General features: G+C 47.1%; 2 protein-coding genes and 1 long non-coding RNA gene across 8 annotated transcripts in view; 2 read left to right on the forward strand and 1 right to left on the reverse strand.

Moving 5' to 3' along the window:
• CDA (cytidine deaminase) lies at nucleotides 1-17,861 on the forward strand. 6 transcript variants are annotated; one of them, XM_048825150.2, is made up of 6 exons: nucleotides 5-140; nucleotides 861-947; nucleotides 6,028-6,265; nucleotides 11,207-11,318; nucleotides 14,070-14,127; nucleotides 16,416-17,861. In XM_048825150.2, the coding sequence occupies exons 3-6, from the start codon at nucleotides 6,070-6,072 to the stop codon at nucleotides 16,527-16,529; spliced, it is 480 nt and encodes a 159-aa protein (XP_048681107.1). In that variant the 5' UTR covers nucleotides 5-140; nucleotides 861-947; nucleotides 6,028-6,069; the 3' UTR covers nucleotides 16,530-17,861. The 6 variants fall into 6 exon arrangements, with proteins under 6 accessions (XP_048681111.1, XP_048681107.1, XP_048681104.1 ...); XM_048825154.2 differs by lacking the exon at nucleotides 6,028-6,265 and having other exon boundaries at nucleotides 1-140; XM_048825147.2 differs by lacking the exon at nucleotides 861-947.
• On the reverse strand, nucleotides 17,605-20,520 carry LOC142069559 (uncharacterized). Its single transcript, XR_012665448.1, has 2 exons — nucleotides 20,397-20,520; nucleotides 17,605-19,149 (listed from the first exon to the last, which is right to left on the reverse strand). It is a non-coding gene; the product is annotated as an uncharacterized LOC142069559 (long non-coding RNA).
• PINK1 (PTEN induced kinase 1) overlaps nucleotides 20,457-24,610 on the forward strand; it is an 18,762-nt gene continuing 14,608 nt past the window's right edge. The window contains exon 1 of the mRNA XM_048825137.2: nucleotides 20,457-20,792. Coding sequence (XP_048681094.2) covers nucleotides 20,487-20,792 — 306 coding nt within the window. The 5' untranslated portion in view covers nucleotides 20,457-20,486. The remainder of the gene's footprint in view (nucleotides 20,793-24,610) is intronic.

Raw genomic sequence — 24,610 nt, forward strand, 5'->3', positions numbered from 1 at the left:
TGCGTCAGAGTCCGAGCAGTGACTTTCCCATGGTGAAGGACCCTGGTGTTGCACGCAGGGCTCCACGGCCACAGAAGAGCATGTGACAAGGGAGTAAACCCCTGGCATGAGCAGATCTGAAAGAATGCCTAAGGGATCAGGTGAGAGTGAGTTTCTATCAGGGTCGGTCCTGCCGGCTGCAGGACGGAGCCCCTAGTATCCTATAGAGACAAGGTGGGGGAGGTAATATCTTCCATTGGACCAGCTTCTGTTGGCGAGAGACAAGCATTTGAGCTTACAATGTGCATACCCATGTGCACACACCCTTGCGTACAGAGCCTGGTGTTCAGTTGGATTCACTTGCCTGTCCTCCCCAGTCACGGCTCTGACAGGTATGTGCCAGGCACCAGTGGAAACAGAGAGTGCCCCCTGGCCATCTTTCACACCCATGCCGCACCTCTGAGGTACCTGCTTGTCTATTTCTATGTGCTCTCCAGGTACCATGATCCTGAGCCCTGGGCTTCCTAAGTAGCTGCATTTTAAACTGAAAGTGAAGTCTTCATTACAAAGCAGCCCCCCACCATAGGCTGCAGCCAAGATCGGAGCCCTCTTGTGCACAAACACCCAGCAAGGGATTAGAGCTGGTTGGGGAAAAAATTCTGCAGAGAATTTCAATTAAAACAGAAAAAAAAATTGCTTTCATCAAAGCTTTCAGTGGAAAATTTTGACTTTTAATAAAAAATAAAACAATCAGACATTGTTCAGTGTTTGGCCAGGAAATTTTCAATTGTCTGATGAAAAATTTTAAAAAAAATTCTAGGAAAACTGATACTTAGAGTGTAAATTTCTTTTCATCTAAAACTGTAACTCTATCTCCGAAGAGGCAATGTTCTCCCATGGGTACCGCACAACGGTGGGAGCCAGGCTGCTAATCTTGGTGCTGTCTCCGCCTTGCTGCACGACCTTGAGTAAGTCACATCCACACTCTGTTCCATGGTTTTCCCCTCCCACCCCCACCTTTTCTCTCTCTTGTCTATTTAAATGGTACAGTTCTAAGGGCAGAGAGTGTTTTGTTATAGGGCTAGTCGAACATTTTCCATCGAACCCCTTTTCAGTGGAAAATTGGGTTGGGGGTTTGGGCAGCGCCTAGCACCAAGAGGGCTCTGATCCCAGCTGCAGCTGGTAGGCAGCACGGCAATACAACAGATCATAATAACAGCAATAACTGGTTAAAGCTGCATTTTGGAGCTAACTTGCCTTTCCTGGGTTGAGCCTGGGCAAAATGCTATCATTAAAAGTAACCATCCGCTAAATGCCAAGCAGGAGCAGAATGACTGCCTGCTTTCTACGGAACCTTTCAGAGATAACGAGTGCATTTATCATCATGAATCAGAAGTCTCCATGCTTTAATGGGGGGTGGGGGAGGAGAGTAATGTTTAATGGAATAAACAGCAGCTGAAATAGTATGATCAGTACAGTAGCCCTTGTATTAGTTATTTAGATATTCAACTTTGCCTGTAAATCACCGAGGTGGCCTTATTGAGGGACAGTCTAATGAGAGAGAGTTGTTTCCTCATACACAGGGTAAGCTGGCAGAATGATTCAGCAGGAAAACAGCTGCAGTCAGCAAGGTGTCTTCCTCCGGGGTTAGTGTTTATAACCACAAAGTACACAGAAAATTCCCCAGCCTGAGGTTCAACCCAGTCCTATGACCCGACCTTCCCACACTGCCTCCCAAACAGTCAAATTATTCCCCTTCCCCTCACCCTCTATGCACCTTGTCTAGCCACTTATATCAGAGTAGCGAGCACAATGGGATGTCAAATGCCGCCATGCTTGTTCGTAGGGGCCCAGGTAGAGCCCCTGCCCGGCCCCGAGGAATTCATTGAATTGTCAGGGTTATTCATTCGAGGGAGAAGAACCCAAGGTCAGGTCTGTTGCAAAATCTGGTCTGTGGGAGGGAGTCCTTTAAGGTCACAGAAATATTTAACCATAGCATCTTTCAGGGCATGCCTGGCTGAGCACTGCAGTTTTACCAGAAAGCTACACCCATACACTCACTGGTGGCTGCACCAACACTTACCGCCTAAAATACGTAATTAACTTTAGGAAGGACAATTATATATGCACCGATTCACATCCAAATCATTGTAATGTATATTTGTAGGCTTTTCTGGCAGATTCAATAACAAAAATAATGCTGATTTCCCCTTCAGTGCCCCCCCCCCTCACACATCCAGGGCTTAGTAATTCCTGGGGCTTGCTATGAAAAGTGATATTTGTATATTTGTTAATATCAGAGCACACTTAGTAGCTACCTGGCTACTTTTTCACATCATTTTTCACATCATTTTTCACTTTTTCACATCATTTTTCACATCATTTTCACAGATAGCTAGTAAGTCTGCTGTGAAATATTTGCATGTTTGTTAATATCACTTTTCTCAGCAAGCCCCCAGGACCCATTGAGCCCTGGATGGGGGGGGCTGAAGGGAGAGGCAGCAGGGGCCAGAGGCGATGGTGGGATGGATGCGGGGCCAGGGGAGGCAGTGGTGGCCCAGGACAATGGCGGGGATGGATGCAAGGCCAAGACGGCAGCAGGGTTCTGGTGGGGAGGGTGTGTTGGATATAGCTGACAGTTGCTGTGGGAGGCAGCGGGGACCTGGATGGACACAGGGGCAACGGGGATGGGTGATGAGCCCCACTGTTGCATGGCCAGAGCCAGGTGTCTGCTGCCCTGTGGCCAGGGCTGGGGCTCAGTGCCCGCAGCCAGAACCCGGAGCTGGATGCTGGAGCCCAGGAGTGCGTGGCTGGAGTCAGGAGTCAGCGCTCGCCACTGCTGTGTGGCTGGAGTCGGCACTCGCTGCTGCGTGGCCAGGGGTTGGCATCCAGGGTCAGCTCCTGCCATCGCGTGGCAAGAGCCCTGGAACAGAGCAGTCGGTCGGTGCCTGCCACTGCATGGCCGGAACTGGGGACCAGAGGCCGACTAAGCTCTGTGGCCGGAGCCGGGGATCAGCACCTGCTGCCCCGTGGCCAGAGCCAGGGATTGGCACCCAAAGCCTTGTGGTTGGAGCCTGCGGCCGGGGCTGGCGTCGGCGTCTGTGGCCAATGCCTGCCACTGCGCGGCAGGAGCCCGGGACTGGAGCCAGGAGCCAGCACCTGCTGCCACGCAGCCAGAACCAGGGGCTGGAGTCTGAAGCCCTGCAGCTGGAGGCCAGGGCCGCGTGGCCAGAGCCGGGGGGGAGTCAGTACCTGCTGCCCCGCAGCTGGAGCCCGGGGCCGCACAGCCAGGATCCTGAAGTCCCACCACTGCAGCCTGCTGCCCAAACCCCGTCCCCCCAGGGTGCGTCAAGAACTCACCTTGCTCCTGCAACGTTGTGCCCCCCCTCTCTCCAGAGGCAGTGCAGGGGCGCCTCATCCAGGAGCAACAAGGAGGGAGGTGGAGGGGCCAATACTTCGTCCACGCTGGCCACACGTGAGACACGTTGGCCTAGAGTCACAGAGCTGCCGAGCACTCCCTGTGCTTTCAGTAGGAGTTGTGGGTGCTCGGGACGTGTGATAACTGGGCCCTACCAGCCAATTTTTGAGAGCTCGGTGCAGGTAGGGTGACCAGATGTTCCATTTTTAAAGGGATAGTCCTGGTTTTTGGGACTTTTTCTTATATAGGCACCTATTACCCCCCACCCCCTGTTCTTTCACAGTTGCAATCTGGTCACCCTAAGCAGGGGTACATGCTGGCTCCTGAGCACTCTTGAAAACCTTGCCTCAGTTTGGGTACCGAACTCTTGGCAAACGTGCCCTGTCTCTAGGCTTGGCAGAATTTGATTTTTATTTTTTTATCATTTTGATGGATAATATCGAGTATTTTTAAGCATTTTTTTTCCAATTTAAATTTTCACAGTTGTGGGAAATCATGGGGGGGGGAGGGATGTGTCAGATAATAGGGGAGATCAGATATTAATTATTTAATGACCGTAGACCCCGAGATTCAAAAAGTTAAACCTTTATAACCGTTAGACACAATCAGCCAATGTCACGTGTCAAAATATACACATTAAATATGCTGAAATCAAACCCTAATGCGTTCTCAAGCAGCGTTTTTCTTACTTTGCCTATCTGTACATTTTAGATGATTATTGCTGGAAATATTATTTCATTGGTTTGTGTTTTTATGGGGAAATTGACATTTTGACCCAAATGATTAGGGGTCTGGAACACATGAGTTATGAGGAGAGGCTGAGGGAGCTGGGATTGTTTAGCCTGCAGAAGAGAAGAATGAGGGGGGATTTGATAGCTGCTTTCAACTACCTGAAAGGGGGTTCCAAAGAGGATGGCTCTAGACTGTTCTCAATGGTATCAGATGACAGAACGAGGAGTAATGGTCTCAAGTTGCAGTGGGGGAGGTTTAGATTGGATATTAGGAAAAACTTTTTCACTAAGAGGGTGGTGAAACACTGGAATGCGTTACCTAGGGAGGTGGTAGAATCTCCTTCCTTAGAGGTTTTTAAGGTCAGGCTTGACAAAGCCCTGGCTGGGATGATTTAACTGGGAATTGGTCCTGCTTCGAGCAGGGGGTTGGACTAGATGACCTTCTGGGGTCCCTTCCAACCCTGAGATTCTATGATTCTATGATTTACTGACAGATATTGATAAAAATGTAATCTTTCCAAGTCTTCATAGGTGCTGGAACTAGGGGTGCTGCTGCACCCCCTGGCTTGAAGTGGTTTCCATTATATACAGGGTTTACAGTTCGGTTCAATGGCTCTCAGCACCCCCACTATAAAAACTGTTCCAGCCTCCCTGGCCTACCTATCTCTCACCTTCAGCTCGGGTTTGTCACTGAGTGTCTGTAGTCCTTTTTCAGAGGGGTAGCCGTGTTAGTCTGTATCAGCACAAACAACGCAGAATCCTTCTGGCACCTTAGAGACTAACAAATGTATTTGGGCATAAGCTTTCGTGGGCTAAAACCCACCTCATCAAAGTGGATTATAGCCCACAAAAGTTTATGCCCAAATACATTTGTTAGTCTCTAAGGTGCCAGAAGGACTCCGCGTTGTTGTTTCTGTAGTCCTGGTATTTCCTGCAGATTTTCCGCTGCGCCCCCTGAATTTCCTCCCAATGCCAATTCACCTCCTGGCAAAATGCCCCAGGCTGATGCACTGAAAGGAGGGGGGGGGCTGCAGAGCTGGGCATAAAGAGGGCGGCGCTCTCTGACAGCTCTCCAGCGGTTCCACTGGCCGAAAGGCACTTTGAGAACCAGCTCGGACCTCAGAGGGTGGAAGCTGCTTTTGCTCATGCAGAGCCAATCAGAACCAGGCGGCCAGGGCATTGCGGGCTTTAGCCAATCGTGTGGGAAGCCTGTCGCTGTGAGGATGAATGCAGAGCCCTCCAAGCTGGAGCTTGTTGCTTCTTTGTTGCTGCATTGTCATGGGACGGCTCCTTCCCTGAAAGCTCCTTTTCAAGCAGAGAGTCCTACCAAGGGTACATGCTCATCCTCAGCCCCAGCTTGCTCCCACAGAGGTACAGCAGTGGGGAGACAGACTGTCCGGGGTGGAGAAGGACAGCTCCATTGCAGAGAGAGGAGGGAGATCAGGTGCACTGATTTGCTCTGGACCCACCTCATGGAGACAGCGCGCGCACCAGTGCAGAGATACTGGTGAGACCGTAGAGCACGCCTCACAAGCTGCCCATGACTCCACCCTGTCCTCCACACTCTGAGAGGGAGAGTGCAGCCAGGCCTGGGAACGCACCCTCGCACTTAGTGAGAGCTGAGCTGACCGTTAGACTCCTGAGCTAGAGGGATACGCAACACAGGAAAATCACAGAGCCACTGACAGAGGATGAGAGTGAGAGAGTAGAACTGCAACACACACACTCAGGAGGAAGACACATGCAAATCCTCCACTCACTGGCACTCAGAGACACATCCACCACATCCACACTATGAGTCAGTTTGTCACACACACACAGTTACACACATACTTTCTTCAGGAGTGGAGACTGGCACTTCCTCTTGCTCAAACCTGTTTTTCCCCTCACTGGCTGCAGTTGCAAAAAGGAGAAGTCCTGCAGATACCCGTGAGCGTAACCATGGCCCAGGTGCAGTACGACTGTTCCAGGGGGAATCATCCTAACGTCTCCAATTCAACAGCCTCCCCCGTGGGACATGAGCAAATTCAACTCCTGTTGAACGTCTGCAAGGAAGCAAAGAAATCTGCTTACTGTCCATATAGTCACTTCCCAGTGGGAGCAGCGCTACTGACTTGCGATGGGAAGATCTTCTCTGGTAAGTAAGGACCGCGCTTCCCCATACGGTAACACCTCAGCTCCTGAAGAGCTGGGCCCGATGCTCTCCCAGAGATTCAGGTGTCTCTGAAGACGCAGAGGCAGAGGCAGTGGAGTCAGGGCTCCCTGAAAAGGCAGAGACTGTTTGATAGCAGCGTCTGGTTTGTGCCACGAGCAAAATGCTGTACAGCAAACTTGCCCTGTATTCTTCATGTGGTCCTCCTTTGCTTCCCCAAGATGTGGTGCTGGCCTTGTGCAGCTGTAAGCTGGTTTGGATTTGGGCCGTCCTTTCCAAACTGGGTCACAGTTTATAATCCGTCTCTGGTTCTGCTTTCTGTCAATGGCCTGCCTTCCTCCTCCAGCCCTGGACTAGCAAGAGAAACTAAACCGGGAAGCCCCTTGCTTCCATCTTGTTTGTGCCCCTGCCGGGGCCCACAGGCTATGGAAATTACGGCATACTCACCAGCGTTGCCAGCCCTTGAGCTTCTCTTACAAGTCTCACGATGTTTCCAACAGCCCAGCTCCTCAAGACATGAGAGAACCTCAGCTTTCATTTTTGTAATAGTACATTTCTAGCCTTCACGGCTGGAGACAAAAGTTTTTGGAAAAATTGACCCCCAAAGGCTCAAAAACACAGGAAGCAAAGAAAAAGACCCCACATCTACTACTGCTAGAATCTTATGATTTTCAAGCCAATCTGGGGGGCCTGACTCATTATTTTTGTCTGAGTTTCCTGGGACTTTCCCATCTGTCTATATCTGCCCATTTCTTGTCTTATGGAACGTAAGCTTTCAGGAAGGAACCATCTTTTCATTCTGTGTTTGAGCAGCACTTAGTGCGGTGGGGTCCTGGCCTATAACTGGGGCTCCTAACTGCTATTGCAATGCAAAGAGTCATGAGTCTTGAAAGGCTGAGGCTGGCAATCCTGCATATGTCAGGGGTCAGAGCAGATCGCACTGACTATGCCATTCTGCCCTGCCTGCCTGTGCCATATTGCTCTCCCTTGCTGAGCAACAAGAGGCTACTGTCTGATCTCCTGGACTGCATTCAAATCTTTGCTGCAAAACAAGTCAGGGCTGGGAGAGCCTACTGGAGTCACAGCTCCTCTGTGATGCTGGCTAAGCCTGGGCTAGGTTTCCTCTGTGCCTGGGCAAAGTTGAGACATCTGGGCAGGATGGGGATTTCCTCTTAGGATAGTGAACTATGAGGCATCTCTTTGTCATAGTGACAAAAGAGACAATGCTGTGGGGCTGGGAGACATGCCTGATCTTGCCTTGGATGGGGATGGCCCTTGGGGGTTCTTCCCAGGTCCCTGTGCAATCAGAAACTGGGGCCTGTTGAAGGAAAGGGTCAAAAAGAGGTGGGTTTGGAGACTCCAGCACTATCACTTCACTCCCGGGAGAACGAAAAAGAGGGGAGCCAGGAGACTTCACCTCCCTTTCTGACAGGAGCCAGCAGGGCCCAGGGGCAGACCTACCTACTTTTCTGAAGGTTTCATGGTTAGAGCTAAGTGAATAATGAAAAATATGTGTAACACATACACCTTCTGGGTGTGGCGTTTGTCTCACCTCGTGGCACTGAGTCCACTCCGAGTGAGTTCAATGAGTCTGCTCTGCAGCCTTAGCTAAGAGTCAGGTGGCTTTTAGCTCATGCAGTAGAGGCTCATGAACTCAGCTCCAGAGGTCCCAGGTTCGATCCCGCTCATGAACTCAGCTCCAGAGGTCCCAGGTTCGATCCCGCTCATGAACTCAGCTCCAGAGGTCCCATGTTCGATCCCCCCCGTCGACAACCGGGATCTGTTGGCAGTACAGGTGTATTTGCAAATAATTATCCAATGGGAAAAAGTCTGGATATTGTGCCTTCAGTATCCTTTTTCTTCCTGTCATCAGCAAACCTGCAGTGCCTTTACAGCTTACTTTTCAGAGGTGCTAAGCACCTGCGGGGCTCATTGATTTCAGCTGAAGTCGCAGGTGCTCAGCACTTATGCAAATCAAGGGCTCAAGATCGTGCAAACTTTTATGCACATACTGAACTTTACTTGCTTTCTTAAGATTAGGCACGTGCTTAAGTGCTTTGCTGTCTCAGGACCATTTAGTACTTAAAATAACAAACCCTGTATAAAATACCTTGCACCTGCATCCCCATAACAAAGCAGTCATCCAAGGAGGCAATTAAAGAACAGGTTTAATAATTTTATTGAGGTAATGTTGAAATAAGGAACGGTACAGAGTTCAAGCATAGAAGTTTCTGGTTGTCAGGGGATAAGGTTCAGATTATCAAGGGGTGCAAAATTCGATTTAGGAGCAGGTGGAGCAAGGATCACATAATAATCTGCAATCTCCCCGACTGGGGGAAAAGTTTAACCGGTCAGAGTACAGACATCGAGATATGGGGTAAGTTATCCACACAACAGCTATGTTCAGTATGCTGGGTATAGTGAGTGAATACAGGGGTGGGGATGGATCTGCCCTCATTTGGTGGGGTTTAATGTTCAGCGGGTTTACGGTTCCAGTTCATACGGTCTGATGGGGAAGGCCTCTCAGTCTCTTTACTAAAGAAAGACAAAGGCTGAATGGCCAAAACTACTGAAATGCACTTTAACTTTGGGACTCTGGTGAGCTAACCCCATTGAATGCCATTGAAGGGAGGATTCTGCTGATTGCATGAAGAGAGGGAGCTGCTATCACAATTCTGAGTGCTGTTAAAAGTGGTGCTGGTAATTCAGTGGGTGAATTCTTCTGTCTGGGTCAGTCCTATACCCGCCCCCTGTTGTGTTGGTAGCGGAATCCCAGTGCCGGAAGGGCTGTCTTCTGAAGGTCAGAATTCGCTGCAAGCTTAAAGAGCATGACTCCATTGACTTCAATGGAGTTGTGCCAGCTAACACCAATGCTGAATTTGGCCTATAGCCTTAAAAGGTCCTGTCATAAATATAAAGGGAAGGGTAAACACTTTTAAATCCCTCCTGGCCAGAGGAAAAACCCTTTCACCTTTAAAGGGTTAAGAAGCTAACATAACCTCGCTGGCATCTGACCAAAAGGACCAATGAGGAGACAAGATACTTTCAAAGCTGGGGGGAACAAAGGGCTCTCTCTGTCTGTGTTGTCTTTTGCCGGGACCAGAGCAGGAATGCAGGTCAGAACTCCTGTAAAGGGTTAATAAGCAATCTAGTTAGATATGCATTAGATTCTGTTTTGTTTAAATGGCTGATAAAATAAGTTGTGCTGAATAGAATGTATTTTCCTGTTTTTGTAACTTAAGGTTTTGCCTAGAGGGATTCTCTATGTTTTGAATCTGATTACCCTGTAAGGTATTTACCACCCTGATTTTACAGAGGTGATTCTTTTACTTTTTCTTTAATTAAAATTCTTCTTTTAAGAACCTGATTGCTTTTTCATTGTTCTTAAGATCCAAGGGTTTGGGTCTGTGTTCACCTATGCAAATTGGTGAGGATTATTATCAAGCCTTCCCCAGGAAAGGGGGTGTAGGGCTTGGGGGGATTTTGGGGGGGAAGACATTTCCGAGTGGGCTCTTTCCCTGTTATATTTGTTAGACGCTTGGTGGTGGCAGCAATATGGTCCAGGGACAAAAGGTAAAATAGTTTGTACCTTGGGGAAGTTTTAACCTAAGCTGGTAAAAATAAGCTTAGGGGGTTTTTCATGCAGGGCCCCACATCTGTACCCTAGAGTTCAGAGTGGGGAAGGAAACTTGACAGGTCCCATGTCATTAATTATTATTTATTTTAAATATTGATTTATGTTATACTGGTGCAGGGCTGAGCAAACTTTTTGGCTAGAGGGCCACATCTAGGTATGGAAATCGTATGGTGGGCCATGAATGCTCACAAAATTGGGGGTTGAGATGCAGAATGGGGTGAGGGCTCCAGCTGGGGCTGCGGGCTCTGGGATGGGGCCAGAAATTAGGAGTTCAGGCTGTGGGAGGGTGCTCCAGGCTGGGGCAGGAGTGCAGCTGGGGGGTGAGGGCTTTGGCTGAGGGTTTGGGCTCATGGGTGCAGGAGGGTGGGACCGAGGGGTTTGGAGGGCAGGAGGGGGATCAGGGATGGAGCAAGGGGTTGGGGCGCAGGAGGGGGTTGGAGTCAAGGCTCCGGGTGGCGCTTACCTCAAGCAGTTCCCGGGAGCAGCGGCATGTCCCCCATCCAGCTCCTATGCAGAGGCATGGCCAGGCGACTCTGTGCGCTGTCCTATCTGCAGGTGCCGCCCCTGCAGCTCCCATTGGCCCTGTTTGCTGGCCAATGGGAACTGCAGGGGCAGCGCCTGGGGCAGAGGCAGTGCGTGGAGCCCCCTGGCTGCCCATACGCATAGGAGCCGAAGTGGTGACGTGCTACTGCTTCTGGGAGCCATGCAGAGCAAGCCCCCGACCCCACTCCCCAGCAGGAGCTCGAGAGCCAGATTAAAACGTCTGAAGGCCGGATGTGGCCCCTGGGCTGTAGTTTGCCTACCCCTGTACTAGTGCATTTTAAGAGCTAATATAAAAAGCTGCACAAAAGAAGCCATTTGCAGTGTGCTACAAAAAGTATTCTTGGTCCTACAAAACTCAACAATTCGGCTATGTATTTTTGAGGGCCATCTACCGGCACTGTATCCCTTAACTCTGTGTTTACATGTATTCAGATACACAGTGCTCTCATAGCTGGGCATAATTAGGCGGTTTAGCCCATAGGGGTCTGGCCGTTTTGCAGTGGGAGTAATTACATTCTGCCTCCCTAAATCCCATCTGCAATTTCAGCTGGGCACCATGCTCTCCACTTCCCCTCACACTGCTGTGTCATGCGGCTGTGCATATGCCACCCCAGTGCTGGGTGCAGTGATTCCTGTCCGTGACCTTGTAGAGCACTCCTGGATGAAGGGCACTGCATCGGTAGCCGAGATTGTATTTATTGTCAGACAAGTCTGAAAAGTAACAACGTGCTCTGTATTTCCTTTAGGCTGCAATGTAGAAAACGCCTGCTACCCCCTGGGGATATGTGCTGAACGCACCGCCATTCAGAAAGCCGTATCAGAAGGGTACGTGAATTTCAGAGCCATGGCCATTGCTAGGTAAGTCACAGCTCTGAATCATATCCCTTTGAATCATTTCAGAATGTGCTTGGACAGGAAACCTGCTCAACACTTTTCTTCCTCTAATTCTCTACTTCGTGCGCTCTAAACACACAGGCACGTACAGCTCTCGGTGGTGGCAAGAGGTAATTGCCATCCTTTCAAAATGAGCTTTCCCTTTTACCTAATTTTTGCAGCATCAACTTTGAAGACTGGGAGAAAAAAGTGATTAGAGAGTTTTGTTTTGCGAGATTATCATTAAACTACATTGCAACCGCTTTTAAGACTGAGGTCCGGGTCCTGCCAGCCCTTACTCATGCAAAGAGTCCCACAGAAGTGAGTAGGACCATTTGAGGGACCCTGATCCCGCAAACTGATCTGTGCAGGACCTCACAGGACTCAGCGGGGCACAGAGGTCCAGTTTGCACAATCCAGGCCCAAGTGAGCACCCAAGGGAGATGCAAAAATCAGCTGTGGGCCTTTAACTAAAGATTGAATGCAACCATCCCAGAAATCTAGTTGAGACTTTCAAATTGGTCACCTAAAACTGGAGGCTGCTATTTAGTTAGTCCTTACTGTGAGCTTATGTTCTATGATGTGTCTATCGGCTCCTAATTATTGGCTTGATACAGAGCAAGTGAGGAGTTGTTGAGAACATTTTGTCCTAATAGACTAAAAGCAGAAGAGATGTCAAATTATACTACTTGGGAACAATCCATGTCAGTAACCAGAGCCAAGGAATTAATTTTATTCAGAACAAAGGGGCCACATTCATGAAAAAGGATAATGAAGAGAGAGAAATTGTAGGTTTGAATTTTAACAATCACCCAACATCCTCTCTTTGTTTTAGTCTCTCCTTTCAAATGTTCATGAATATTTCTAGGGATAATGAGCAGGTTTCTATATTTATATTAACCTGGTGCTTGCTAAGGAGCAGATCCCTTGTCTACACACAATGATCATCAACACTAGAAATGAGTAAAAGCTATATGGTTATGTAGTTCATCCCGTGCAGAGTTGTTAGCTACGAGGTACTCCTGAGTGCTTTGTCCAGGCTTGTTTTTTAAATGCCTTCCAACACCTCCTTCAAGAGGGTATTTCACATCCTAACAGACTTTGTGGTTAAAAAGCTGATCCTAATATTAATTTGAAATGCACCATTCTTTCACTTCACCCCGTTACTCCTAGTAATATAATCTTATGTCCCCCCATCACCAAATGATTCTTATGCCTTCCTTGATCTTCACACCTTTCAGATACTTGGAGATAGATACACAGGTGTCAGAATCCTAGTAAAGTCCAAACTGATGGGCCAGTGTTTTCCCTATGGGGTTCTCCCAGTAAGGGATGAAAACGGAATAAATACCAGCACAGAATGGCCAGTGTATGCAGAAGAGGATGAGATGCACATAAATAGCAACATCCCCTCTTTCCACGGAAACCTCTGGGGGTTTTGGGAAGACATGACAAGGTCATGGCCAGGGAGAAAGTTGCTGCCCATGTGGTATCAACCCTCCCACCCTCACCCCTCCAAACACACAAATCTGTGGGGATTTACTGCAGGTCCAGTTAGTAAAAGCCTGGAGTGGATTTTCCCAGCCTTGTAATGTTCCCTGCATCTGAACCCTGTGCAGTGTGGAGCCCAGCTCCATAGAACCTCCCTGTGTGCTGTTGTGTAGGGGACTGTATCCTGGAAAGCAGTGATTCTGAAAAGGAGTCATAGTGGACAAGCAACTCAACATGAGTCCCCAGTGTGATGCTGTGACAAAAAGGGCAAATACCATCCTCAGATGTATAACCCGGGGAGTACTGAGTGGGAGGAGAGAGGTGAATGTATCTGAACACGCCATTGGTGAGACCAATACTGGCATACACCATCCAGTTCTGGTGGCCACATTTTAAAAAAATGTTGAAAAATTGGAGAGGGTGCAGAAGAGAGCCACAAAAATTATTTGAGGGCTGGAGAGAATGCCTTACAGAGTGAGCACATTTATTCTTAAGGTAAAAGCACCACAGAGAAACCATAATAAAAACAATAAAACACACACCAAATATAACAGGAGTCACTCATCAGTCTTCTGAGACCCTAGTAAGCCCAAGTATTTCCAACCCTTCCGCCTGGGTGGGGCCCCCTTTTGTCCTGTATATTTGCTGGATCAGTAGGCAAGCACTGTATCAGTTCAAGGGCATCCCTTTATACCAAAAAGTCCTTTCTTTGTATGCTAATCTTTGGAAAACCCAGTTTGAATCAGTATGTGCAAACCACTCCAGGGAGTGGTACCTCACTGATGTTAAAGAACTTCTAGAGAGGGACTTGCCTTAATCACCCCCCCCACACACACACATCCCATCACCAGCACGGTCTTTAGTTCCTGTAGGTGCTCTGATAGCCCTCCCCCATAGAGTACAACACAATCATACATAAACCATTCATAGATCTAATACAATCTGGTCCGCAATGTGTGGGGCTGCATTATCTGTCACAGCTACTGCCCTGGGAGACGTTGGGCAAGTCACTTCACCTCTCTTTTCCTCAGTTTCCCCGTCTGTCACATAGGGACAATGATCTTGACCCTCCTTTGCAAAACACGTTGGGATTTATGGGTAGAAAGAGCAATCAAAGTGCTATTTACTAACGACTGTTTGTTATTATTTGATGCATTAACTACATTATTTATCTGATGCATTAACTGTAGACAGTTTTTCCATCATGAGCTAGACTGACCTCTGCATTCTATTCTCCTTCGATAGCAACACTGAAGATGACTTTATTGTGCCCTGTGGGGCCTGCAGACAAGTAATGAGAGAGGTAAACAACTTTTGCTTTCTTTTTCAACAGCTGAAACTAAACTGCTTTAATTCCCACCCACCTGCCTGGGTGAGAACATTTGTTTCTTTCAGACCCCACAATGCTCACTCTGAAATGTCAGGGGACATAGCTCAAAAGTTTGCAGAGTAAGGAAACATTCTGAGATGTGCAAAATTGTGAGCGTCCCACTTCCTGCACCCCACAGCACCAAACTGGGAATGTAGAGAATGACAAAAGGAGAGGGAAACTCTTGGGTCAGTAAACAAGGGCTTCCAAGTTTGGAAACAATATTAATCCCTTGAGTGCTGACCACAGTGTGTTTTCAAGGGCAGAAACAGAAGGAAAGTTCAGCTCTGGTGTAAGTAGGTGTGGCTTCAATGCAGCTTACACTAGAGCCAGATTTGACCCTACAGCTCACAACTGCATTATTCCAGGACCAAAGCATGAAAAGGGAGCCAAGCTGGAGTGCAAGGGCTCTGTTCAGGTAAAAATGCACGGAAACATGACAGAGATGAGGCAAAGAATCCTTGGCCCCAGCATATACTTTGGGGTTTTCTAGGCACTCAGCTTGTGGATACTGGGGGAAGTATCAGATAAGGACTGGTGCTCCCCTCAAACACAGGGTCTGGGGCATTGCAGAAATCTATTAGCTATGTCACCAAAGCATCCATTCCCTCCACCCCCCTCTGGTTGAGGCCACGTGAACTGCAGAGATGCAGGAGGGGTTCAGAGTTCAGCCTGGGGGCTCCCTGTGTTACATAGTCTGCCAATGCAGCAAGGATGCAACATTTCCATTGCATTTGGGCCCTGTCCATCTGCAGAAGTCAGCTCGAGATTCAGCCTGCAGCATTTAGGGCCATTATTGTAGAATGCTATAGTATTTTGAAACACAGGGCTCTTAGGAGCTCCACAGAGTTCATTTTCTTCATGAAGCTGCTTTTAATGTTTTCAGCATGACTTCAATGGCTAATGTTTAACTGATGGCAGATTCCCTACATGGATAAGCAGCATTATTTCAAAGGTAAAGTTCCCTGAGGGCCTGATCCCGTGTACTTTATGCATCTGAAATTCCCTTTGGAGGTTTAAGCCAGTTTTGGCTCTCCAAGAAATGAAGTATCAGGCTCTAATCTAGCAACTGGTAGAGGCTTTAAAAGGTTGCTCAGAGTTTCATTAATGTGCTTATATTATAAAGGCCTCCAAACTTTGCACCAAGGAAGAGGTTGCTTTAAGAACTTGCCAAGAGCCTAAAGTGGGACAAGTGGTCAGATGTGACCTTCAGGCAGGGAGCTGGAAGGAGGGTTAAGGAGCTCTTGGTGTAAAACACGGCAGAAGGCTCAGGATAGGAACAGGGAGAGAAAGGGGTCTGAATAGGCAAAGTTAATGTTAGGAAAATACAAAAGCATTAAGCAAACAAACAAACCCCAGCAAGAATAAACAAAAAGAAAAAAGGAAGATGGTGAAACAAACCAAACACAAGCCAAATAGCCAAGTGTTAACATGCCGAACAATGGCAAAATCTAATGGGCAATGGGCCAGGTGCCGGCTGCAGTAAAAAAAAAGTTAACAGAATACTCATTTTGATGAAGTGAGCTGTAGCTCACGAAAGCTTATGCTCAAATAAATTGGTTAGTCTCTAAGGTGCCACAGGTACTCCTTTTCTTTTTACTTTAACTGTGTTCACCCCCCACTTTCTGCAAATATTCTAGCAAATGACTCTGTGCAAGACTAGCTATAGGAGTGTGACTCTTTTTATGACTGCATTTTTAGCTTCTGCTCCTGAAGTTCTGGGTGGGTAGATTCCTGAGCCTGTGCAAAGCGGACTCCCCGTAGGTGCAGGGATCAACCCATAAGGAATAATTTGCATGATCATGGCCTTCAACAGTAAGCTCTTCATGGCAGTGACTTTGTGTTATTGCATATCTGTAAAGCGCTGGGCATGCTTTGGCATTGATCCTGCATTTGGATCTACCTGGGCACAAGACACATTTGATCACAGGATCAGGGCCTGTGTGCACTATAAAAATAATATAATAAAAAGATCAGTAATTGCTTCACCCACCCGTGAAATGCAGCCACCTCTGGGTTGAAGTGCAGGACCATCATATGGGACAATGAAACATAAAAAGAATGACCAGCCACTTTGACAGATACCACATTTTTTTAAAACACACATATTGTTTCTTCTTATGGTTTATTTAACTAGTTTTCACTATTGGGTAAATACCAATGAACAATTCACAGTTCTGCACAAGTGTGATTCACAGACAGTTCTCTGACTCTTTTTCTAGTTCAGTAGAGACTGGGACATTTACATGACAAAGCCAGATGGGACCTATATAGTCAAGACTCTTCAAGAGCTCCTGCCCCTGTCATTTGGACCAGAAGATCTGAAGAAGTTCTGAAGAGATCTGCAATGGCAGTAAAGAACCTCTAGACAATCATATGCTTTCTGTCTGCAGGACAAAGATTTATTTCAGATACTTCCCAACTCTGCCTCTTAGGGAATGTTATTCAACTTCTTTAATCCTCAGGGAACTCCAGTGCAAATAATTTCCATTTGTACTAGGCCTGGGGAAGGGGTGGCAAGAACCAGATCTGCCTCACTGTGAATCGGCCAATCCCAAACGTTCACAAGTTCGGTTTAGCAGACATGGCAGTATGATGTCATGGTTAGAGCAGGTTGGAAATTTGTCAACAAAACATTTTGCATGGGAAAACACCCGTTGATCGAAACCATGTGAGCTAGTCACGTGACCACTCTGTTTCTCAGTTTCCTCACCTGGATAATGATGCATTAACCTTTTTTGCAAAGTGATTTGAGACACTTGGATGAGAAATGCTTTTATAGTGCTAAATACTATTCATTAATGCAGTTACTCCAGATTTATACTGGTTTAACTGAGACTGGCCTAAGAGTCTCATATAAGGTCAGAATGTAAGTTCTAATACACTAGAGGGTCCACATTATTCTGAAGCATATTACTCAAATACAATGGGGCACCTTCTCCCCCACATCTTCCTACCTCAAGTTATATGCTGTACACTTCTTTACTAGTGATTAGAGAACAACCAAACTAAAGATTCATTGAGTTCTGGTTGGGATCCAGATCTCATTTTATGCAAACCTCTAAAGTTCCAATGGAGGAGAATTTAACACGGAGTTTTAATTCTGGCCCATCACTACTGTTGATCAAAATTGCACAGATCAATAAATCATACAAATCCAGGAATTCTGTAATGTAAACGAGTTATTTGTAAAGATAAGAAGAAAAACTAAATAAGAGAGAAGAGAAACTAAAGGTTTAATAAATCCAAAGTAGACTATCTTGTTCATATATGAAGCTTTATTATGAAGGTTATTAGTAAGCAACAGCCTATAGTAAACTGGGCAATTTAGATTACGCTGTTTATTGTAACTTAATTTTCAACACTTTGTGAACATCCTCCTCTTAGTTACCCTTAGTTTATTTTTCTTGATTTTATTTGTGTGTGTGTGTGTGTGTGAGAATGGATGGGAAAGGGAACGTAGTGGTGAGAACCAGACAATACCCTAGAAGTTCTGTCTCAAGAGTAATATGATGTTATGACTGTGCTACATTAGGCACAATGAAATTATCTGAAGTGAACAAAAATGGGTTAATTTTTCTAATCATGAAGCACTGTTGGTTATTTATATGTTACTGTAAATGTCCAAACAGAATAAATGTGGTCACTAATTCCACTACTCCATCAAACTGATGTTTTATTACAGAACAGAGCCACACAAAAGTGTGTGGTTTTACTGTGGTTCGTGTGGTTCATGTGTGGTTTTAGTTCCTAGAAGTTTAGCGGTAAAACAGAACGACACAGCATTTAAGCTATATATGCAGTCATACCTCAGGTAACACACAACACTGAGTAACACATAACAGAGTACACATTCAGTATTACCCTCAGTGTAACACTGCATCCGATGAAGTGAGCTGTAGCTCACGAAAGCTTCATGCTCAAATAAATTGGTTAGTCTCTAAGGTGCCACAAGTCCTCCTTTTCTTTTTACACAACAAGAGAGTATACAGCAGTGATCCCTGGTGCAACGACAGCATACAGAGTACACAATCTATACCCAGGGCACCATACTTCATGAAGAGATCCATACCCAGGGCAATACAGAATATGCAGAGTAACACATGGCAGCATGAAGCATACACAGTCCATACGCAGGGCAACATACACCAAGCAGAGTCTGCAATCCACAAAAAGCACAACACAGAGCATGCAGAGTACACATTCAATACCCAGGCCAACACACACCATGCCCAGTACACAATACAACATACAGCTGCCTGTAGCATACACAACTTTACCCAGAGTAACACAGTACACAACCTGTACTCACAGTAACATACACAGCATGCAGAGCAGGGTGGATTTGATTTAAATCAAATTGATTTAAATCACTAGTCAGGAAGACTTGATTTAATCCTGGTTTTCTACCTAAAAGTGCATTCTTGTTGGTTGTTATAACCTTAATACATATTCTTCACAACTCAGAGATAGATGTAGGTTTCATTTTTAGAAGGTACACTCTATACATTTTTAAGCAGTGATTTATTTTGAAAACTTTTCAAATTAGTTTTACAGCTATATCAGAAAATGAATGATTGTTTGGTTATTTCATTTACCAAAGGTAACTGAAGCAGATATTTATGAAGTCATTGGGAGATGAACTATCTCCAATTCAACAGGTTAATCATTAATATTTGAGGGATTTTCTTGCCATGCTGTATTAGGAACAGAACATCACCAGACAGACATTTAAATTGTTTTATTTAACTAAAACAACAACATTAAGTATTCTGGATTTTTTTCTTCAACAGCAAACATATAATATTTTAACAAAACAAGCATATGTCCCTCACTTCTCACATTTATCTCCAGACTTCTTCTTCTCCTTGTCCAGATCTATTCCGTCCCCAACAATCTTCTATTCATTGAACTTTTTGAAACTTTGCACTTTTAGAGAGAGGTAAGGGATTGATTCTGTGTACACAAATTTGCAGAGGGACAATAGGGTTGAGGTCTGTTATTTCTCACATCTATATATTATTTATTTTAAAACATTTTTGCTGTTAACAAGCATGTTACCTTTGGAGACACAAATCCACAGTTTGAGAACTGCAAAACTAAGCATCTCTGATGGTATCTTCTAAACTGAGCACTGAGTCCCATAGAAAGATTAACCTAAATAATCTATACAGAAGCCTGTGGAACCCCATAAAATTGGGTCCCTAATCCATGTACTATTAGAACTCATTTATAAAACTTTTCTTAAACATTACATGAATATATTGTCTCATACTATAGAATTAGAATTTATAATCCCTATTCTATGATGAGATATCTTTGAGCTATAATGTAGCTTAGTTAAAACTATCTTTAGATAGGTTTTTTCCTCAAAAAGCATTTTATCAAAAAAATCTGATTTAAATAAAAAAAAATCATTGATTTTTATCCACCCTGATGCAGAGCACACACCCAAAGCCCAGACTGACACACAGCAAAAGGGCTGACACACACAACCCACACTCAGAGTAACACACACACACTATGCCCGGCACCCAGCCGGTACTCAGAGCGACACACATACCAGGCGCAGCACACAACCCGTACTTAGAATGACACACACACCACGCCCAGCATACACAACCCGTACGCAGAGTGACACACACACACCCCACACCCAGCACACACAACCCGTACGCAGAGTGACACACACACACCCCACACCCAGCACACACAACCCGTACGCAGAGTGACACACACACACCACGCCCAGCATACACAACCCGTACGCAGAGCAACACACACACACCACGCCCAGCATACACGACCCGTACCCAGAGTGACACACACACACACACCACGCCCAACACACACAACCCGTACGCAGTGACACACACACACACCACGCCCAGCATACACAACCCGTACGCAGAGTGACACACACACACCCAACACCCAGCACACACAACCCGTACGCAGTGACACACACACACCCAACACCCAGCACACACAACCCGTACGCAGTGACACACACACACACCACGCCCAGCATACACAACCCGTACGCAGAGTGACACACACACACACACACCACGCCCAACACACACAATCCGTACCCAGTGTGACACACACACCAGCACCCATGCCTGGTCCTACCCGTAGTGACCCCACCCCCCAACACACTCCACGTCTGCCGTGACTGACACACACACACACACACATACCCCAGGCCGGGCGCGTCACAGCGGGCGGGTCCCCGGGTAACCAGGGGCCGGGCCGGGCCTGGGCCGAGGCGGGCGCTGCCGAGCGGGGCCATGGCGCTGCGACAGGCTCTGGGCCGCGGGCTGCAGCTGGGCCGGGGGCTGCTCCTGCGCTGGGGGCCGCCCCGGTTGCCGCCCGCCCCGGCGGCCCGGGGGCTGCTGCCACCGCCGCCGCCCGCCCGCTACCGCTTCCTCCGCGAGTCCGTGTCCGGGCTGGCGGGGCGGCTCCGGCGGCAGCTGCTGCTGCGGGGCCCGCGGGGGGCCCGGGGGCTGAGCCTGGCCTTCGGGCTGGGGCTGGTGCTGCTGGAGCAGGGGCTGGAGGAGCAGAGACAGGCCGCCTCCGCCTGCCGCCACATCCAGGTGCGGCCCCGGCCCCGGGCGGGAGCGGGGCTGAGACCGGCCCGGCCCGGCCCGGCCCGCGAACGGGGGACCCGGGCTGCGTCCTGCTGGGCCCCGACCCCGGGAGCTGCGTCCTCTGGGGAGCGACCCCAGGCTGCCCCCCCCGCTCCCTGAGGGAGTGTTGGGGGACGGGCCGACCCCAAACTGCCCCCCCTTTTTGGGGAGGGGTCGACCCCACTAACACCTCCCCCTTTGGGGGAAGTAGCCGGCCCCAGGACTGTCACCCCACCCCACAGAGGGAGTGTTGGGGGAGGGGCCGATCCCAAACTGCCCCCCCTTTTGGGGGAGGGGACGACCCCACTAACGCCTCCCCCTTTGGGGGAAGTAGCCGGCCCTAGGGCTGTCCCCCCCCCAACCCCCTGAGGGAGTGTTGGGGGAGGGGATGATCCCACTAATGCCCCCTCCTTTTGGGGGAGGGGATGACCCCTTCAAGGCCCCCTGCCCTTTGGGGGAAGTAGCCACCCCCAGGGCTGCCCCCCCATCCCTGGGGTCCTGGAGGGGGACCCAGGTCACAGCCTGGCAAGGTGTGGGGTGACAGGGTCCTAGGGAGCTGCCTGTCACTGTCTGGGGGAGACCCGTTGTGAGGTGCGGGGGGGGGGGGGGCGACCAGGGGACGGTTAGGTCGCAGACACTGTCCTGGCGAGTGGAGGAGCCTGATGCCCCCCACACTGAGCCCTGGGGAGGGTGGGTCCCAGAAAAGAAAATCCCAGTTCGTCCTTTGGGCATCTCCAGTCCAGGGAGACACGGGATCCCGTCTGGGTTGGCGAGGTACCAGTGGCAGAGGAGGAATGTGTTGGGTTTTGGGGGACTAGCCCCATTTGCACAGAAGCATAGTAAGCGGGTGGGGGTCCAAGCAGCAGGGCTAAGGACTGACTTAGCACTGAGATTCCACCCCCCACCCTCCCAGAACGGGTCAGGGTCCCTATATGCTAGGGCATGGGCACGCTGGTGCTGCTGCCCATGCTAGAGAAGTGGAGACTGACAGTCTTGAGGGCTGTCAGACCAGCACCTTTCACCAGCTCTAAATACACTTCTATAAAACCGCCTTTTCTCTCTTTCAGGAGGCTTTTTCCTTTTCCTCTCCTGCTGCCCCCACCCCATCCTCATCCATTGTTTTGTAAAATTGTTCTCCCCCGACTTCTTAAATACTGTACCTTCCCTCCTATTTTATTTTGTGTAAGTTAAATTAATATGAGAGTGTCTACACACAAAGTGGCTTTAATTAAATTGGTTTAACTTCAGAGCTTTAGTGAAACTGTTGAGACTTTATATGTAAACTAGGGCTGTCAAGCAATTAAAAATATTAATCACAATCGTGTGATTAAACAATAATAGAATACCACTTATTTAAATAGTTTTGATGTTTTCTACATTTTCAAATATATTTATTTCAATTACAACACAGAATACAAATTGTACAGTGCTCACTTTATATTTATTTTTATTAAAAATATTTGCACTGTAAAAAACAAAAGAAATAGTATTTTTCAATTCACCTAATAGAAGTACTGTAGTGTAATTTCTTTATCACGCAAGTTGAACTTACAAATGTAGAATTATGTACAAAAAAACCTGCATTCAAAATAAAACAATGTAAAACTTTACAGCTTACAAGTCCACTCAGTCCTACTGCTTATTCAGCCAATTGCTCAGACAAACAAATTTGTTTACTTTTGCAGAAGATAATGCTGCCTGCTTCTTGTTTACAATGTCACCTGAAAGTGAGAACAGGCGTTTGCACGGCACTGTTGTAGCTGGCATCGCAAGGTATTTACATGCCAGATACGCGAAAGATTCACATGTCCCTTGATGCTTCAACCACCATTCCAGAGGACATGCGTTCATGCCGATGATGGGTTCTGCTCAATAACGATCCAAAGCAGTGTGGACCAACAGATGTTCATTTTCATCATCTTAGTCAGATACCACCAGCAGAAGGTTGATTTTCTTTTTTGGTGGTTTGAGTTCTGTAGTTTCTGCATCAGAATGTTGCTCTTTTAAGACTTCTGAAAACATGTTCCACACCTCATCCCTCTCAGGTTTGGGAAGGCATTTCAGATTCTTAAACCTTGGGTTGAGTGTTGTAGCTATCTTTAGAAACTTCACAAGGGTATCAGTCTTCTTTGCATTTTGTCAAATTTGCAGTGAAAGTGTTCTTAAAATGAACAACATGTGCTGAGTCATCATCCAAGACAGCTATAATATGCAAAATATGGTAGAATGTCCATAAAACAGAGCAGGAGACATACAATTCTCCCCCAAGGAGTTCAGTCACAAATTTTATTAATGCTTTTTTTTTTTTTTAATGTGCATCATCAGCATGGAAGCATGTCTTCTAGAACGATAGCCAAAGCATGAAGAGGCATATGAATCTTTAGCGCATCTGGCACATAAATATTTTGTGACACCAGCTACAAAAGTGCCATGCAAATGCCTGTTCTCACTTTCAGGTGACATTGTAAACAAGAAGCAGGCAGTATTATCTTCTGCAAATGTTAACAACCTTGTTTGTCTGAGCAATTGGCTGAACAAAAAGTAGGACTGAGTGGACTTGTAGGCTTTAAAATTTTACATTGTTTTTGAGTGCAGTTACGTAACAAAAAAATACATTTGTAAGTTGCTCTTTCATGATAAAGAGATTGCGCTTCAGTACTTGTGTGAGGTGAATTGAAATACTATTTTTACATAATTTTTACAATTCAAATATTTGTAATAAAAACTAATATAAAGTGAGGATTGTACACTTTTTATTCTGTGTTGTAACTGAAATAGATATATCTGAAAATGTAGAAAAGCATCAAAATATTTAATAAATTTCAGTTTGTATTCTATTAAGAGTTCGATTAATCGTGGTTAATTTTTTTAATTGTGATTAATTTTTTTGAGTTAATCATATGAGTTAACTGCGATTAATCGACAGCCCTAATGTAAACCAGGCCTTGGGCCCTGATATTGTAGTCACATCCATGCATATTGACTCCTGTACTCATGCAGGTCTCATTGCAGGATTGGCGTTTTAGTTTCCTTTCCTTTCTGAGGTGTACTCCTGTCACAAAGTCATTGGGTCTGGTCTATGCCTCCGTCTCCTGGGAGTGACCCCGTTAGTGTAGTGGGCCCCAAGGACCCACACAGTTCCATAGGGGCAGGCCCATGGTCTTCAAGACTAGGCCTTCGGCACCAGTGTTTCCTGCCTTTCTCTCTGGCTCCCTGCAGGGAATCCACCCAACCAGACTTGTGGGAGGCCTGTACTGTGCCACTTTAGGGCCCAGTGCTCTCAGGGAGCATTTACAGAGACACAGGAAGCCTTTCCAATGCCAAGTAACCATTTATTGGTCATCTGGCTACAGAATCTGGAAGTCCTTAGGTTAGCCCAGAGAAATGAAGTTAAACCATATAGTTCACTCTGGTCAAACCAGTGCCATGATGAGCCAGCCAAGCTAGGATGGAGTTCCCCTGGCTCTCTCCCTCTGTTCCCCTTTTGTCTCCCCAGTCTAGGCTCCTGTTTTTCCAGTCAGCTGACACCTTATTCTCCAGCTCAGTTCCTGCCTGCCAGGGTTTCCTCCTGTTAAGTGTTGATTGTTCAGTGGTTGGGGCATCTCTTTGTTTTGTGGGCCCTCTGTTGATTTGGATCAGTTTGAGCCAGTTCTTTAAGGACTATATTCATTCCTCCCAGACAGCAAAGTGGCACACTCATACCTTCTGTCTCTTGTGCTGTTCCAGGAGCTTTGTTAACCCTTTTGCACCCACCGACTACCACTGCCTCACTCAGAGGGACACTG

The sequence above is a fragment of the Caretta caretta genome, chromosome 18 (assembly GCF_965140235.1).
Source record: "Caretta caretta isolate rCarCar2 chromosome 18, rCarCar1.hap1, whole genome shotgun sequence".
NCBI classification, from domain to species: Eukaryota; Metazoa; Chordata; order Testudines; family Cheloniidae; genus Caretta; species Caretta caretta.